Genomic DNA, 19376 nt, shown 5'->3' with positions numbered 1-19376 from the left:
ATTGAATGGTGAAAAGAGCTTTGTTATCCTTCTTTCTATCTTCTTTCAGCTGATTTTTCTGTTGTGGTGTCCATGTTTTGAATGTATTTTGATCAACAGGTTTTGTGTATCCAACTTCCACAAATTCCCAGAGATCTTGGGATAAAAGTAGGGTCTTCATCTTGATACTCCAATAATCATAGTTTTCTCCAGTAAACAATGGAAGCTGAAATGCTAAATATTTTCCATTAGCCATCTAGAAATAACTATTGTTCTAACCAACATAAACTACAACACCCAAACTTGTAGCACCTAGAAATGTAGTATGGGTTCTTAACATGTTTTTACCTCATAGAGAAAGCTACTAGATAAGACTAATATATTGTGTCATGAGCACATGGACCATATAGATGAAAAGGGTCTTATGAACTCAAAAAATAGAAATCTTTGTAAAGGGTTTGATTGATCATTGTCTTGACTTTCACTTTTATGAATATTATATTCATGGTAAACAAAATTGTGTCTAATTTCATTTGATCTTACACAAGGCTTGTGGTATTCTAGACCTTATTCATAGTGATGTGTTTGGTCATTCACATGTTCCTTTATTAGCAAAATCCTTATATTACATCTATTTTGTTAATGATTTCTCTAAGATTACTTGGATGTAATTTTCCAAACATAAATTTTAGGTCTTTAGTATGTTTAAGGAGTTTAAGGCTCTGTGAAAAACCAATAAATTAGAAATATCAAGATGTCGAGAGCCAATAATGCTAGAGAATATTGTTCAAGGAAGATTGGCATATTCTACAAGGAGATTAGTATTGAAAATATTGAACAACTCTATACACCCCTTAAAAAATTAGTTAAACAAGTGCACTTGTTCAATAACACACTTGTTGAACAAGTGCGCCAACATAAACTACAACACCCAAACTTGTAGCACCTAGATATGTAGTATGGGTTCTTAAACATGTTTTTACCTTAGAGAGAAAGCTACTAGATAAGACTAATATATTGTGTCATGAGCACATGGACCATATAGTATACTCTAATAGTATATATATTTGTCCCTTTGTTTATCAAAAATAAGAAGGGCCCTTTTAGAGAGTAATTGTCTGTTGCTTATGTCAATCACTGCTTGATGTTAGACTGTAGCTCACATGTTGCTACACCCTATGACATAACTCTATGATCACACGAGGTTTCTCTTAGTGCATGGGCCCCTCACCTATAGTTAAGAATAATGTAACGTTGAAGCTATGCCTCTACAACATGATTGGGTCCATGCCAAATTATGCACAAGGGCTTACTTTCCACTAATGCAAGAGACTCCTTAAAGATTCTAGCATGTACCAAATGCATACAGTTGACATGCATGAAATAGAAAACTTGAAGTGCAAACAATAGCTTAACTTCAATTCCCCATTCATGGACAATCAATCAAAACACTTTGAACCCAATCAAAACTCTTGCAACCTGCTCTGATACCAAATGAAAGATTATGATAATATAAAACTAACTGAAATATAATGAAATTTGTTCACAATTGAAAAAAGAATTACATAACCAAAAATATATTGTATGCATTAGCTTAAAATCAAAATACAATTACATAGTCTCTAATATAAATAGAGAGTTGATCACTGTTGAGTTGATCACCAATCAAAATAAAACATGAAATCAAATCTAAAAAGCTTAAAAAAACAGAGAAAAAACTGTATTATCTAGACAAAGGTTTACGTAGCAATTTATTAGCACATTAAAACAAAAAACAAAAATCATGATTTGCTAGACTCCAACACATCATTCCAATCTTATCTCTAGCATAGCGATCACGTCTTCGAAGCCACGATATTTAATAGGATTGTACATGTTAGAATTTCAATTCCAAGTAAAGTGGATTTGTCGAGTCAGGTGTTTCCATGATGGAATGGCTTAAATCACACACATTATGCTTATATTTTAATTCTTAAAAGGAATGGCTTAAATCACACACATTATGCTTATATTTTAATTCTTAAAAGTGTTAAATATTCAGAGTTGACTGACATCTGTTAAGCTTAATATGTTGCTTAATGTATGTTGTCACAATAAGAATACACTTGTAAGCTTAAAAAAGTTAAACACAAATTCACTAACATCTTCTAGACTTAATTAAGAATACACTTCTAAGATTAAAAATATTACACAATTAATGTTGGCCCTCTGTGATTGCTATCGCTATCTAATTATTTTGAACTATTCGTGCATTTATTGAACGTAGTCTTTGGAGTCTGACTTTCATTAAAGAGCTGCAGATGTATTTAATGGAGGATGGGATGGTCCGTCGAATTATAGTCTCTCTCCGTATATATTATATAGGTAATGCAGACCACATGGTTTACCTGTGGCGAGAATTACAGCTGGATTGCAGAACAGACTTCAGTCATATATAGGAACTTTTCAGGGAGTTGAATGTTAGATCGTCTGACGTTATTCTGAGATGGGTCTGCTGAAGCCTCCAACAATGGTACGGCACTACTTCGGCTCACTAGAGCGATATGTTTTTAGATGGGATGAAATATAACTTAACAGTCATTAAATATAATCACGATGAAAGGTGATTTCATTTTGTCTTATGATTAAAGATAAGTGTGAATTTGTGTCGACACTAATGTTGATATGTCTCATGATCACTAGATGCTTTAGATGATCACGTATGATTGAAGATCCAAATCAAATTTGTAATTGCAAACTTATTCTACGAAGTTGACATTGGATGATATGTGGATTATGTTATGTAAACTATCAGTAACAGATTGCTAGAAAACAATATAGTCTAGTCCACTTTAAAGTTTTATGTATTAAGCTAGTAGTATTCAAAAATATCTTGATAAGCAACATGCATATGGACTCTAGAATGATTGCTAGATGATTCACATGTTAGGATGAGTGTGATCAATTAAGATAGATTCTTTGCTTGATTTGAGTGCAACTATGAATGACAATTATTGTTATATTAAGTGATCTCAAGTGTGGATACATTCCAATGATATGAGATGAGATATTCTTAAAACGAATGATGTGGATGTGTTTTTATACAAGGGCATAACACTAAATTGTAACAGTTCTGTGATTTCATTATTGGACCAAATTGTAAGATGGGGTCAATCAACTAATTGTATAGTTTTAATTTTGCAATTTGAAAGGATCAAGATTGCAGTTGCAAGGTTGACCTCACACATGCAAAAACTACCTAGGCCAAAAACCCAAGGGTTGATTAGTGCTAAAGATAGATTGGATTTGAATAAATGATCAAAAAATCCTATATATCATGCAATTACACTAAGAACACACGTCTGCCATATATAGGAAATTTTCAAATAGTTGAATGCTAGATCATTTGACAGTAGTATGAGATGGGTCTACTAAAGAATCCATTGTACACTCTGACAATAGTATGGAACCACGTAGGTTTACTAAAGCAATGGGCTATTTGATTGGGTGGAATGGAATTGATCTATCAATATCATATATTAAATTTAATCACTAACAAAGGATGACAACATTTAGTTCTATAATCAAATATTAGTGTCAATTTGTGTTGTAGATAGTAATGTTGATGCACCTTATGATCACTAGATACATGTTTTAGATAATCATGTATCTAGATCAAAATTAAAAACATATTACTTTTGCATTGTGTTAAATTGGATTTGTGGATCCAAATTAAATTTGTATTTACAAACCTATTCTACAATTATGAACTTGATTTGGGTTGATATGTGGATTATGCTATGCAGACTATCATAAAATAGATTGCTAGAAAACAATATAATCTACTTCACTTTTAAGTAATTTATATCAAATTAGCAATATTTAAAAAAACCTTGATAGGAAACATGCTTCAACAAGCATATTAATTTAGAAGTGATTTCTAGATGAATTATATGTGCTAGGAGGAGTCCGATTGAAAATATGTTATATTCATTGCTTTGTTTGACTACAAATTTGAATGATTATTCTTGTTATATTAAGTTTTCTCAAGAATGGATACATTCCAATGACATGAGATGAGATCTTTTTAAAATGAATGATGTCTCTTCATGCAAGGACTTAAAACTAAACTGAAAGATTTGTACAATTTCATCATGGACCAAAGTGTGAGATAGGTTTAGTCAACTAAATGTATGGTTTTAATTTTACAATTTGAAAGGGTCAAGATTGTAGCTACAAGGATGATCTCACACTTGCAAAAACCACCTAGGAAAAATGCCTTTTAAATAGTGCCCATGATAGATTGGATTATTGTTTGGATTGAATAAATGATAAAAATTAAATATATAATGCAATTATACTAGGATTGCATGTTAATAAGTATGGGAATAACTAGTAGGAATAAGGCTAGCTGGGTAAAAGCACAGAGTTGTGTCACATTTCAAGCCAGCCAAATTATATCAACCAAAAGGGTTTGGACAAAACTATGTGGCAGACGTGTGGCACCTGATGGCAGGCACGAACCATAATTAGTTTTGTAGAAACAATTTTATATAAAAGCTGGAAGAATTGGAGCCCCTACCATTTAGCAGCTAGTGCTTAACAAACTTGATCAAAAATTCTCTGCAGTCCTACCAAAGTCTCTTCAAACTTCCAAGTATTTAATTTTCTTCCTTCTTTTTTGTTTTCTAAAAGAATTGAAATGTATATGTGTGATGGTGAAAAATTAGGGTTTCCACCATTAGATATATGAAAACCATTAATTTTATGACTTACAGACTATCACATTCAAAAGAGAATTGCAATCCAATAGATCTAGTCGCAAAATAGCAAGGATTAGGATTGAGAATTCTAATCAGATTGATGGGATCTCTTTTGTGAGTTGAATTGTATTATTGAATTTGCTGAAATTAGGGGAAAGATGTGGAAATTAAAGGTAAAAATGCAAAAATAGTGAGCTACATTTGTTTAATTGAGCCACAAACTTGGATCTAACCAATGAAAGAAAATTCAGACATGTTTTGATAAAAATATCCTAAAAATTTGGGACCTATTTTCCCATGCCCTAGTCCTTTAAAATTTTCACACTCCAATGGGAGATCGATTCATCACTGTGAATAATTCTTATTCTAAATATCTGATGCAGGAGTACCAGTCTAGTTCTTACCAGTTGGGCAGTTTTTCAGTGGAATTGCTTGAGAGTGTGGCATTTCTTTTGGTTTAAGTGTTTAGCATTGTGGTTTTGGGTGTATTCCCTTGTGTTCATGATCCTTGTCATGTTCGAGTTTCATAGCATTTGGCTTTATTTCCGGTGAGATGTGGATTTCAGTATTGGCTCAGTTGATAAGTTTGTACCGGTTAGTCTAGTAGTGTGTTGAGCAAAGTTGGATCGAGTTGTGGTTGATCTCTGTGACTTGTCAATTTTTGGAGATGTTTCTTTGAGCCTTGACTGGTATTCTCAGAGGTCCACGCATCATTTTGTTTTGTGTTTGTTCTTAGTGATTTGAGCTGACATGTTATTGTTGCACAATTCATGAACGGGTTGGTCTTTGGGCCGACTTGATTAAGTTGTAATTATTTGTGGGTGGTATATATATGGAGGTTTGTGAATCATTTGGATATATAGAATTTAGAAGATAGAAGATAGAGTTATGAGATTGAGTGAAGATGTAGATTCGGCAGGATTCTAGTCTGGTTAGATTGAAGCCGAAAGGTTAAGGTCCAGATTAGGGCTAAATTGGTAGACTGTTCCTGGAAGCCGATTTGATATAAGGACGATCTGTGGATTTGTAAATATTATTGTAAGCTTTATTTGTATCCTAGACTACGTTCCAACATGTGGCATGTGTAATCCTTCAGATTGTAATAAGATTCATTCACATTATTTACCGATTATATGTTATGTGTTGTTACCGGTTGTTCTTTCTGTTGTTTCTGACATCTTGTTACTAGTTACCGGTATCTATTGCATAGTGTATGTGTTTAGCCACAAGGTTGGGGTGTCCTTCATTGGATGTCCTTGCCTTGATTGTGTCAAATAGTATCAGAGCTGGTTTGTGATCCTGCTGTTGGAGGAAGTTGAGGCAACTTGTGGACTTGTTCAGATCGTTGAATGTAAGGTAGAGAAAGGTTTGTAGGTAGACTGTCGATCCTAGAACTTGAGCTTGAGGCAATTAGTGGGTGGAGACTTGAACAAATCGCCGATTGAGGTAGGCTACAGTTTGGACCTGTAGATCATTGTGGAGAGGCAACCAGAAGCTGAAGTCAGATCACTGAACCCCCTGAGGAAGTTGCAAGTAACTAATGACTGATCACTGAACTAGATCAAGTGATGAGACTCACTTTTCAATTAACCCCGAGAGTCTGATGTAGGAGTACCAGTCTAGTTCTTACCAGTTGAGCAGTTTTTAGTGGAATTTCTTGAGAGTGTGGTATTTCTTCTAGTTTGAGTGTTTAGCATTGTGGTTTTGGGTTTATTCCCTTGTGTTTGTAATCCTTGTTGTGTTTGAGTTTCATAGCATTTGGCTTTGTTTCCAGTGAGATGTGGATTTTGGTATTGGCCCTTTTGATAAGTCCTTATCGATTAGTTTGGCAATCTATTGGGTCGACATGTTACCGTTGCACGTTTCATGAATCGGTTGCTCTTTGGGCTGACTTGATTAAGTTATAATTATTTGTGGGCGGTATATATATGGAGGTTTGTGAATCATTTGGATATATAGAATTTAGAAGATAGAAGATAGAGTTATGAGATCGAGCAAATATGTAGATTCAACAGGATTCTAATCCGGTTGGATTGAAGTCGGAAGGCTGAGGTCTGGATTAGGGCTGAATTGACAAATTGTTCCCGGAAGCTAATTTGATATGAGGATGATCTGTGGATCTTCTAATTGTGTTGTAAGCTTTATTTGTATATTGGACTGCGTTCTAGCATGTGGCATGTGTAATCCTTCAGATTGTAATAAGATTCATTCACATTGTTTACCGGTTATATATTATGTGTTGTTACCGGTTTTTTTTCTGTTGTTTTTGGCATCTTGTTACCAGTTACTGGTATCTCTTGCATGGTTTATGTGTTTAGTTGCAAGGTTGGGTCGTCCTTCATTGGATCTCCCTACCTTGAATGCATCAAGATCGCAGTACCATACTTATTCCCTACACACAAAAGAAGGGGAAATAGGGGTTTTCCTAAGTCAAGCCCTACTTTAGGAATTAACCTTGAATGAAATGTTGCAAATATTGAAATAAATAGTGGAAAGATATACCTCAGATTTGCAATGATTGATAATGATGCTTTTCTTCTTGAATATAATCACATATGTTGTATGAAATGGCATGAACATGACAAAACCCTAATCACACACACATCATTTCTCCACAATGAATGAAAGAAGAATATGCAGGCTTGAAGATGCTTGATCATGAATGCTTCAATTTTTGAATGATAAATTTATTGAATGGACACCTTATGATTCTCCTTTGATGTGTATGTATGCTCTTGTATATCAAAATGAGAGGTATGGACCTCATTAAATATACTTTCCTATTGAAAAACATCTTAATTTTTTTACCTACGTTGACATGGAGATCACATTCCCACCAACTCATTGTGACCTTTAGGAGGGACTAAATTAAGGTCCTATTTGAGAGGACCAAGGTGCCATGCCCTAGTCCCAACGAGGACCATGGTGCCATGCCCTGGTGCTACCCTATTTTAGGACCAAGATTAAGGGGCCACGTGATGTGGAAATGGAAAAGGATACTAGATTTGAGTGGTATGGGCAGATTTGAAATGGAAAAGGAGGCATAGTCTTTAATTTATATTGATTATCCTAAAGAGAAAGTACAACAATGTTGTTATGAAACTATAAATCTTTCAACATCAAAGGTGGCATACATAAATATAAAATATGATTACAAATCAGAAAATTGATATAAATTCAACATATAAACTACAAGGAATCCATCAACCTTCAAATATGAGAACATTCTTCAACTCTTGAGCCTCAGTCTACTCCTCTACCTCTAATCTTCAACCTACAAACTAAAAAACTAAAATCTTCAACTCAACCCCTCAATATATAGACTCATGGAGATAAAAATACAACCATAAAACATTACCATGGGTCATAACAAGGTTCTGAAAAACCATAGTAAAAATCCATATGGCCCAAACTTAGTGAAAAACATCCGAACATAGAAAATTGCTTCACATGACCCCCACATGGTCACCACTTTATCATCCAAACAATAGCGCATGTAAAGACATGTAAGCTTGCGCTCCTAAATTTCAGAAGCATGCAAGTGACGTGCGACAACATTCAGATGTATGCATGACAAAAATCACTAACTTCCAAAATAATGCCTAAGTTTAGCATTCTTCCAAGATGCTCCTTTAACTGTTATTGACAAGTGTTTGCAAATTACTTCCACCTTCCAAAGTAGGTGCATTGGTCAAGGATTCCCTCATATGCCTTGTAGCCCTATTGACATGTGTCAAAGTGCCCTATAATATGCCACCTGAAGGGCTTGGCCAAATATTTATTAAATATTTAGGCCCAAAAATTATTAAATTTATTTTTTAGAACATTTTTCTAGACATTGCAGAAAAAATGAAATAAAATATTTTTTGGTTGATGCAAGATTGCCTTTACACCACTGGATGCTCTTGCATCAAACACCCAAGGTGAGAATTTTTTTGTGAATATGAATTCACAAAATGGAGTTGAATGGTAGTACAACCCTTTTAGATTATGAACGACCTACAACAATCTTCATCATTGAAACAAGTACATCTTATAATTTCTCCTTTCTCCTCCTCTAATACCTAGCAATCCAACAAGAATTCTTCTCGGACAACATAGTTGTACATTCAACCTCTTGAATCTAGAATCATTTTTACCAAAAAATGTCCATGTCCTCCAAATGTATCTCACATTCTCTTGAAATCTTGTGGGATTGAATCCACACCTCTATTAAAATGTACTTGCACTGAAATCTGCAACACCATACAAATCTTTTGCATACCATACATCACTAGCAAAATCCTCTTGAATTAACTGACCCATAACATGCAAATCATCATTATTCTTAAATTTATAAAATGTGTTTTTATATTCTCTTCTACTACAATATTATTGTACTCGGGTCCTTCTTTAGGATAATATTCAAAAGAATTGAATTTTACTTCAGTTTTGTTCACTGTTGCAACTCCAACTTTGTCTTCAACATGATATGTCACTATTTTTATACCTGAAATCTAGAGGCGGTAAGATTATGATATGTGAAGTGTTTTTAGATGACATAATCTTTGGAGGAGATGATGAAATGAGCCATGCATTTGTAGATGAAATGAAGAAAGAGTTTGAGATGTGTCTAATTGGAGATAAAATTCTTCATTGGTCTACAGATTCAATAGATGAAAGAGGGTATCTTTATTACTTAGTCCAAGTATGTCAAAGAGGTATTGAAGACCTTTGGCATGGAGGAGAGCGAACTGGTTGGTACATCGATGGTGACTGGGTGCAAATTGACTAAGGAATATGATTCAGCATTAGTGAATGAGAAGGAGTACCAGTCAATGATTGGTAAGCTGCACTATGTGGTACACAGCAAACCCGATATTGCTCATGCAGTGGGCATTGTGGCCCATTTTCAGAAAAGTCCAAGGGAATCCCACTTGGTAGCAGTCAAGAGGATTATTAGATACCTGAAAGGGACACTTGATTATGGATTGCGGTATCCATACAATGGTGATTTTAATATCAAAGTATATACCGATGCAGATTGGGGAGGTAATGTGGATGATAGGAAGAGCACAACCGGTGGAGCATTCTTTCTTGGTGGAAGACTAGTCTCATGGACAAGTAAGAAGTAGAGCTGTATTTCCCAATCTATAGCTGAAGCAGAATATGTGGCAGCATTTATGAACTGCACTCAAGCAATCTGGATGAAACATATATTGGATGGTTTCAAAGTACCTATATCTGAACCGGTGAGTATATTTTGTGACAACACAAGTGCAATAAATATTTCCAAGAATCCGGTATTGCATGCTAGAACTAAGCACACTGAGCTCAAGTATCATTTCTTGAGAGAGAAGGTTCAAAACAAAGAGGTTATATTACAACATGTTTCCAGTAAGGAGCATCTAGTAGACATATTCACTAAACCCTTGCCAAAGACTACATTTACCTATTTGAGAGGTGAATTAGGGGTTCTACCCCTTCATGAAGTAAATTAAAGAATGTGTGATTCACATTAGTCAGGTACTATAGTGAAAAATCTTACAAGGTTGATGTGTTGAAGGATGCTACTCCCTAGGGGAAGCAACATAGTGGAGAATGGAAGCTTGTGCCTCCACTTTGACATTGTTGTCAAAGGGGGAGAAGATATTTGATGTATGGGGATAAGATATCTGAAGTGATGAAGATATATGCACTGGTCTATGATGTTTATAGTTGCAATGCTACACTAAGTATTGCCATCAATGCCAAAGGGGGAGATTGTTGGCATATGATGAACCAGTATGAAGATAACATATGTTGTCATTGATGTAAATAAGTACATGTGAAGCGGTATGAAGATTGGAAGCTGTTGTTATTGATGCTCAAGTTGGAGAACCGATATGAAGGGATGAAGTGAACCAGTGTCAGGGTTTCACTAAGTGTGACTACCGGTTGGTAGTCTCAGCTCTAGGGTTTCTGGTTTGACAATCTAACTTGTGCGATGCAATCGGTGACATTCTGTGATGAGTTAGCTAAGAAATAAGGATGAAATCGAGATGCCACGTCAATTTTGTGCATGTGAAGAATTTCCTTGAGGATGTTGCGTGTGAAGATCGATTGCATTAAATATCTACCTCAAGAATGAACATTCTTCTAGTGGTATGAGAAGAAAGCGTGATGGGTTACTGATTTCCATGTGCAATGAAGAATGGACGATGCAGAATGACTTGTGATCTGTTTGAGATTGTTTTGTTCTATGCAAACTGTTTGAATGGTCAGGATTGGACCGCTTGTAATTGTAAACCTAAAATGTTTAGGGTTTAGGGTTTTTGCTACCGACCTAATTGTTGTCTATAAGGTTGATGATGGTTGTTATTGTTTGTATCCGAGTGATGAGATACTTGCCAGACCGGTGAGTGGAAAACTGTAGAATGTGATTGCATAGTAGAGGAACTAAAAGGGATCTGCCTTAGCATGTAGTGTTATTATCAGATTAGAGCTTTACCTTTTGTCTTCTAACCATTTCCACAAGTAAGAAAATCCCTTTACCGAGTAGCTTTAACAAGCTTATTGTAAATCCTCTAACCAGGTGACTCAAGATCATTGAGCTCTTCAAATCCTCTAGCGAGGCAACCTTTAACAGGGTTTCAACCTTTAACAGGGTATATAGCCATCCCTTAATAGAGTGATCTTTAATAGGATCGGTTCCTAACAAAACCTTATTGTAAAGTCTTTAACCGGACTAGGCTCCTAACAAAGCGTTCTTCAAAAGAGTTCAAAAACAAGCTTGTGGGTATTCATCCCTACCGTCATTTTTCCCATTTGGGTTTCCACGTGAAAAATCTGTGTCATGAGTTGTGCATTTTTCATACGATGATTGAGTATTCTTTGTTTAAGTGAATCTACATGCAGAGATAATGGTTATGGTATTACTGATACAACACATGCATGAGTATATTGGTGAAGTAGTTATCAAGTGTTGAATATTATTTGAAGTATTTAGTTTTACTAGTTTAGCTGTCTGAAGTCTTACTCTTTTCCCCCCTCTCACCCTCCCCTCCCTCACTCCCCCCTCTATGCACTTTGTTGGGCCGACGACACACCTCTCCCCTCCCTTAAAGCCAAATGCATATATTCTTCACTTACCAAGGCTGATACCATATTTCTTCACCTTAACAGATGCTGGGGTCTAAATTGGGAATCAAAGGACTGGAAAGACGGGTTGGGTAAGTTTTGGATGACTCAAAATGAACCAAAAAAACAATTCTTCGGTTGGTGCTCGTTGTTAAATAAACTCCCCATAAAAGATAATGAGGTAATTGCATAAACTGTAAAATATGTAGAGTACCTAAAACTATGAAACATATTTTATTTTAATGTCACTTTGCAAAAGAAATATGGAGATTGTTTGGCCTTAATCTAGAATCTAATTTTGTTGAAATCATAGATGTTGTTTTAGGCTACATTAAGGGCTGTTGGAAAACTACAAATATCTTTTGGTCTTTTTTTTTTTTAAAGGTTCTTTGGCTCATTTGGAAGTATTGCAATGATGACGTCTTTGATAACAGCACCAAGCACCTCACTGAGTCTCTTAGGAGACTCATTTTTTACACTGTCTCGATGCAGGTCACTGTGGTAATAATGTTGGATTCAGACAAATTTGACAGATGGATAAAGGAAGGAACCACCACTGTGTACATTCGAGAGTTGTCTAATGACTTCATGTGGGAGAGGGATGAACTGGGCAAGGCCATATTTGAACAAGCACTAATGGCCTTCATGAGGCAAATGGAACGTAGACACCTACACATGGAGATCTCTCGGGAGGAAGCTGACCTGATCCATGAGCGCACCTCACACCCCCACAAACAGGACATACTTGATGGTTGAGTGGAAGTATGGCAGGATGGAAAGTTGGGATGGGTGGCTTGGATCCCTCCATTGGGAGCCAAAGCTGCACCAGAATCTGAAATCTTATTTTCCTAGGTCTCTAAGACTCTCTATTTTGTTTTTTCTGTTATAAATATGTGTATCTAATGTAATCATCTTCCCATAGTGTAGGTGCTCATCAACTATATATTTTTTGTGTATGCACCTTCCCTTGGTGCCTTATTGCTGCTAAACTCAGACATTCCTGATGATATGTAATGTTTATATGATATCTAATCCCAAATTTACAAACATAAAATAGACAAAACAATATTATTTTATTAGTTTACATCATTACAAAATTCACAACATATATTTCAGTTTCTATTAATTTACTTTAAAATTTTGAATCAACATTGACCATTTCCTTTATAAAAGTGTGACATGGCTTTGTACTTTTACCCCTAAAGAGAAAGTACAAGGATGTTGTTATGAAACTACAAATCTTTCAACATCAAAGGCAACATATACATAAATCTAAAATATGATTACAAATCATAAAATTGATATTAAATCAATATGTATGCAAGAAGAAACTACAAGGAATCTATCAACCTTCAAATATGAGAATAATTATTCAACCCTTGAGCCTCAGTCTACTCCTCTAACTCTAATCTTCAACCTACAAACTAAAAAACTAAAATCTTCAACTCAACCCCTCAATATATAGACTCATGGAGATCAAAATACAACCATAAAACATTGCCATGGGTCATAACAAGGTTCTGAAAAACCATAATAAAAATCCATATGGCCCGAACTTAATGGAAAACCTCTGAACATAGCAAATTGCTTCACATGACCCCCACATGGTCACCACTTTCTTATCCAATCAAGTGGATGTCACAAAGATGCTCTATAACTCCTCCAAACCCCAAAAATAGCACTTGTAAAGACATGCAAGCTTGTGTTCCCCAATTTCAGAAGCATGCAAGTGACATGTGACAACATTCATATGCATGCATGACAAAAGTCACTAACTTCCAAAATAAATGCCTAAGTTTAGCATTCTTCCAAGATGCTCCTTTAACCACTATTGACAAGTGTTTGCAAATTACATCCACCTTCCAAAGTAGGTGCATTGGTCAAGGATTCCTTCATATGCCTTGTAGCCCCCATCGACATATGTCAAAGTCCCCTATAATATGCCACCTGAAGGGCTTGGTCAAATATTCATTAAATATTTAGGCCCAAAAAATATTAAATTTATTTTTTAGAACATTTTTTTAGACATTGTAGAAAAAATTAAATAATTTTTTTTTTGGTTGATGCAAGATTGCCTTTACACCACTCGATGCTCTTGCATCAAACACCCAAGGTAAGAATTCTTTTGTGAGTATGAATTCACAAAATGGAGCTGAATGGTAGTACAACCCTTTTAGATTATGAATGACCTACAACAATCTTCATTATTGAAACAAGTACCTCCTATAATTTATTCTTTCTCCTCCTCTAATACCTATCAATCCAACAAGAATTCTTCTCGAACAACATAGTTGTACATTCAACCTCCTCAATGTAGAATCATTTCTACCAAAAATTGTCCATGTCCTCCAAATGTATCTCACATTCTCCTCAAATCTTGTGGGATTGAATCCACACCTCCATTAAAATGTACTTGCACTAAAATCTATAACACCATACAAATGTTCTGCATACCATACATGACTAGCAAAATCCTCTTGAATTAACTGACCCATAACATGCAAATCATCATTATTCTCAAATTTATAAAATGTGTTTTTATATTCTCTTTTACTACAATATTATTGCACTCACATCCTTCTTTAGGATAATATTCAAAACAATTGAATTTTACTTCAGTTTCGTTCACTGTTGCAACTTCAACTTTGTCTTCAACATGATATGTCACTATTTTTATACCTTCCAAAAGATATATTGTTACTAGTATACACATATCTTCCACATTCAAAACAACATTAAAATGATAATCTTGAGATTCATCATCAACATTCTCTAACAATAATCAATCTCTTTAACCAAAGAATCTTCAACTTCACTACTTTCAAACAAAGAATAACTGGAAAACTCCTCTTTGACCTTCACATCTCATTCCTCAATTTCAACCTTCTCAAAATTATTTATTGCTGCAACAACTTTTTTCATTTCTACATTCTTACCCTCATCAAAGAAAATATTAAAATATTCTATTAGCTTATTACCATTCATTTCAACTTTTGCTCCACCTCTAATAAGTTTATCCCATTTTTCTTCAATATGAACTAGTAAGTCATCCTTCTCAACTTCATTTATCTACTACAAAACTCTCCTATTCTATTGCTATCTATGTAACCTCATTCTTCATGCCTTCCAATGGACATTCCTCAGCTTCATGCTCATCAACTTCTTCATATTCATCTTCTTCCTCTTCTTTTGTGCCACACGGATGACATGCCATTGTAGCTTCTTTCTTTCTTACATTCAAAATATCATTAGAAAGATAAATAGAATTACCATCACCTCTTTTTTTATCAAGGGTTCTTCTCCTTTTCGACTCAGCTTCTATTTCTTTCACTTGTTTCTTCAACTTTATCATTTTCCAACTCTCTCTCTCTCTCTCTCTCTCTCTCTCTCTCTCTCTCTCTCTCTCTCTCTCTCTCTCTCTCTCTCATTTTTCAAAGTCTCACTCTGATTTTCTCAAGTCTACTAATCTTATCAATACTCTCACATTCGATGATTTTGTTACAAACTTAGGAGCCTCTGCTCACAAATTCTCTAAATAGCTCCTCTTCCAAGTTGCACATACATATGCAAGAAACTCACACACACTCCATCCCCAAGCCTTGGTGCAAACTGCCTCACAGTTGGCACTTTTCCTACACACTAAGGAATACTAGCTATGATACCACTGATGCAAGGGGGACTCTCCCTCTCAAACCACAGACATGCAAATCCACAAATAATTTGAATTAAAAAATGGTGAAGGGTACTCCCCTATCACAAATCAATTCAAAACAACAAAGATTTTAAATAAGAAAAATGCAAGACATTTCTATTTCTTTTTAGGATTATCAATGAAAAGAAAGAATCATGTCTTGCATGTTTTGTGTTTAAAATCTTTGTTGTTTTGAGTTGATTTGTGATAGGGGAGTACCCTTCACCATTTTTAAGTCAAATTGTTTGTGGATTTGTATGTCTATGGTTTGAGAGGAAGAGTCCCCCTAGCATCAAACATCAAGGCCTATATTAGGTGCAAGTCAAGCATGTATCAATCGACATGTACAAGATTTGAAATTGAATGGGATACATATCACATATACAAAGGATAAGAATAAGAGAATAAAGGCCAAATTTAAAGATGATGCTGATTTTGATAATTTCTTGGTAAAGAAGAGAAGGATACATGAAGCAAAAGCTTTATATCTACATCAGGTGTTAAAAGGAGAGATTCCATCATCTCAAGGGATAATTGTTGCTAATGGTTCCTCCTAACCCCAACATTTGGAAGTCCTTTGAGATGCTTCATTCATTCCTCTAGTTTTATAGAAATGGTTTTAGAGTTTCTATTTCATTTAGTAACCAAAACTGTTGGTGATCCCCCATCATGAATTGCTTCAACTTTGCTTTAGTTCATTATGCTAGGCATTAAATCTCTTTGTCTCTACCATATAAAGTATTTATATGATCAAAGGCTTGGTGTTTTCCATAGATTGTACACCTTAGATGACCATTCAATAAAATTTCAAAGTTCTCCCAGACAGACTTGACATCTACTTTACACATTCAAGAACTTTAGCTTGATGTTATGCATGATAAGTTGGGTTTGCAAAAGCCTCTTTCTTGATGGTCGAAATTTGATATTGCTTTGAAGAATTACACTGTTAGACTATTGTAAAAGGTTATACATTTATCTCCATCTTTCAGGCCTGTGGATTCGAGAACTGTTTGTTCAGTGGAGAGAAAGTGCCCTGCAAGTCTCCCTACACGTGTAGCACATGGACTGCTAGACATTCTCATGGTGTAGCTATGGCGGGCTTTTGGTTGCTATTAGCTCTTATTATTAACATGGCCCACAACTAGTTTGGAAGGGTAGATAGAAACAGAGCTCTTCATTAATAACTCAGCTTCAGACCTACAACTGTACATCTGATAACTGTTTCAAAAACTATGTTGAATTTGAATCTTCTGGAACAAAATTTTCTGACAAAAAGAGCCCTTTTTATCTGACTGAATCAATGAAAAGGCCGCCACTCTGAACAGAAATAAATACTCAATAAGATTAGTGTGATAACGTCTGTCATTTTTCGCAGAGAAGGAACAGAAAGACTGGAATCTCCTAACTTACGTTTGATAGTGATTATACACTGACTATTTCTAAATTTGGACAGATCACATATACTCAAAAAGGAGATGAGGGATTCAACTGAAATTTATATAGAGGCTGTACAATGTACACCCAAGATTACCTAAGAAGAGATTACAGTTTTTGGTGGGAAAGTGTATTTACTGTTTAAGTGAAGCCCCTAACAATCCTAGCCATCATGAGGAGTATTGGCGATGACCATTCTGGTAAGAGACTGAAGAAAGGGCAATGGACACCCGAAGAGGATCTTTTGTTGACGAAATATATAGAAACCCATGGTGAAGGAAACTGGCGAACATTACCCCAGAAAGCAGGTTTGAATGATATACTTAGTCTATTGTAATGGGTACATTTCTTGGTATTTTTTATGCTGATTATGTTTGTGAATTGACTCCGCTCTTTTCAGGTCTGCAACGATGTGGAAAAGGTTGCAGATTGAGGTGGAAGAACTACCTGCGACCCAACGTGAAAAGAGGAAATATCTCTTTAGAAGAGGAAGATCTCATCATCAGATTGCACAAGCTCCTTGGCAATCGGTAAGTACAGATTAAGAAAGTTTTGTTTACTGTTGTCATTGTTATTTTTAAATTTGATTGCATGAGATTTCTTAAAATGGAAATTTTGAAGTACATTTTATATATCATCTTATTTTTCATTTTCTTCAACTTTCTAATATCTTGATGACAGAACAATAATACCTTTTGTTTGTTGCATTTATGAAGAGTTATTTTTACTGCTCACTTCGTGTGTTACATTCGCAGATGGTCTCTGATAGCAGGAAGAGTACCTGGTAGAACAGATAACGAAATCAAGAAATACTGGAAATCTCGTTTGAGCAAGAAACTCCGTCACAATGTCATCCATGAGACTCCCAATCATTACAAGGCGTCTTCTTCTCCCTCGGACCACTTGCAGTTGCATTCTTATGAAAAAGATCTCATAGACAGTGAAAGCTTGTATGGCTATAGCTCCCTGCCTGACTGTAAAATGGATTATTTGGACAGTCAAAAGCATTCACATGAAGGAGATCACCTGAAGGTCAGAGATTTCAATATTAGCCAAGTTACAGACAGCCAAATTGATCCATCAAGTCATGTGGCATGTGCATTTCAGCGCCCTCCTCATACTTCAGTAGAAGACAGCAGCACAAGATTTTACCATGTTTTATCTGCCAACCAAGAGGTGGGCGTTTCTACAGAAGATTGGCTGCAACAACCATTGCCACCATCAGGCCATTTTTTTGAGAGAAATGGGCACGCATTCTACTCAATGGTGGCCATGCAACCAAAGTACTGTCCATCCTCATCACTGTGTATTGATGGTTGTTATGATGAAATATGGGATCACAATGATTTGGGTGGTGATCATCGTGATCATTATGATGAAATATGGGATCACGATGATTTGGGTAGTGGTTATAATAGTTGTTATGATGAGATATGGGAACACAATGATTTGGGATGTACAGATTTTGAGCTCTTGTCTACATTTTGTGAAGATTCTATTACCACTGACTTTGGTGAGTTTGGTGGTGATGTTCAAAGCATGAACTCCATATTGGGTTGGAACAATAGTCATAACAATTCGAACTCGGTTGAAGAGAACCCATGCCATGATCTGCATACTCTTCAAGTAATGCACCCAATTATCTCTCTGCACGAGCATTCAGAGCAGTGCACATATGGTTCTAATTTTGAAGACAAAGCGGATACGTTTCCCCAAGTAACAGAAATGAATGCTTCGACTACTGCAAATTTTTGACTGACTTTCAGTATGTAAAACATAAGGACCGAAATATAGCAATGCTTTCGTTTTTGTGGGGTAAAATGTATGCATATGCCAAATAGGTTTCTTACCTACAATTTTTTATTTAAAAAAATATATTTGGGTAGCATTTTTTTTCCCTATAATCTTATCCAAGTAAATGAACTAACCTTTCAAATATATCTAAATTTTTTAAATGGATAAAATATAACGATATTGCCAGGGTATACCAGTTAAATTTAAATAATATCTTAGATCTATGAATGAGGTATGTAAAGTAACTATGTAAATGAAATAGAAATTGGATAAGTATATTTTATTGATAATGTACTTTTTTAATGGGATGGTATTATAAAGAAGGTTGTATATTGGATATTAGAACTGAATTAAGTGAAAGATTGAAATAGTTAGAGTTAAGAAGATAAGAGTTGTATAAAATTATAATAGTAATCTTATCTAAGGCTCTAATTCTATAAAGATTGTGATTCTAAATTAAATAAAAATTGACTTGCAATATCTACAATACCTTTTTTTTAATGATATCAAAAGTACATTAAAAAAATGATGGTGCTAAGGAGTATTGTAGAGATTTTCATATAATGGTTGAAGTTAAGGACTTCTATATACCTTAGTCAAACCACAATATTGATGCAAATGTAAACATAACATTGAAC

General features: G+C 35.1%; 1 protein-coding gene across 1 annotated transcript; it reads left to right on the top strand.

The window, feature by feature from the left end:
• The first annotated feature begins 17108 nt into the window (after positions 1 to 17108).
• On the top strand, positions 17109 to 18699 carry LOC131059868 (transcription factor MYB28-like). Its single transcript, XM_057992927.2, has 3 exons — positions 17109 to 17252; positions 17345 to 17474; positions 17700 to 18699. The coding sequence occupies exons 1-3, from the start codon at positions 17117 to 17119 to the stop codon at positions 18697 to 18699; spliced, it is 1266 nt and encodes a 421-aa protein (XP_057848910.2). The 5' UTR covers positions 17109 to 17116.
• Positions 18700 to 19376: the final 677 nt, after the last annotated feature.

Source organism: Cryptomeria japonica, chromosome 10, assembly GCF_030272615.1.
Source record: "Cryptomeria japonica chromosome 10, Sugi_1.0, whole genome shotgun sequence".
NCBI classification, from domain to species: domain Eukaryota; kingdom Viridiplantae; phylum Streptophyta; class Pinopsida; order Cupressales; family Cupressaceae; genus Cryptomeria; species Cryptomeria japonica.
Note: the sequence above shows the minus strand (reverse complement) of the source record. Positions and strands in the feature narration are given on the sequence as shown.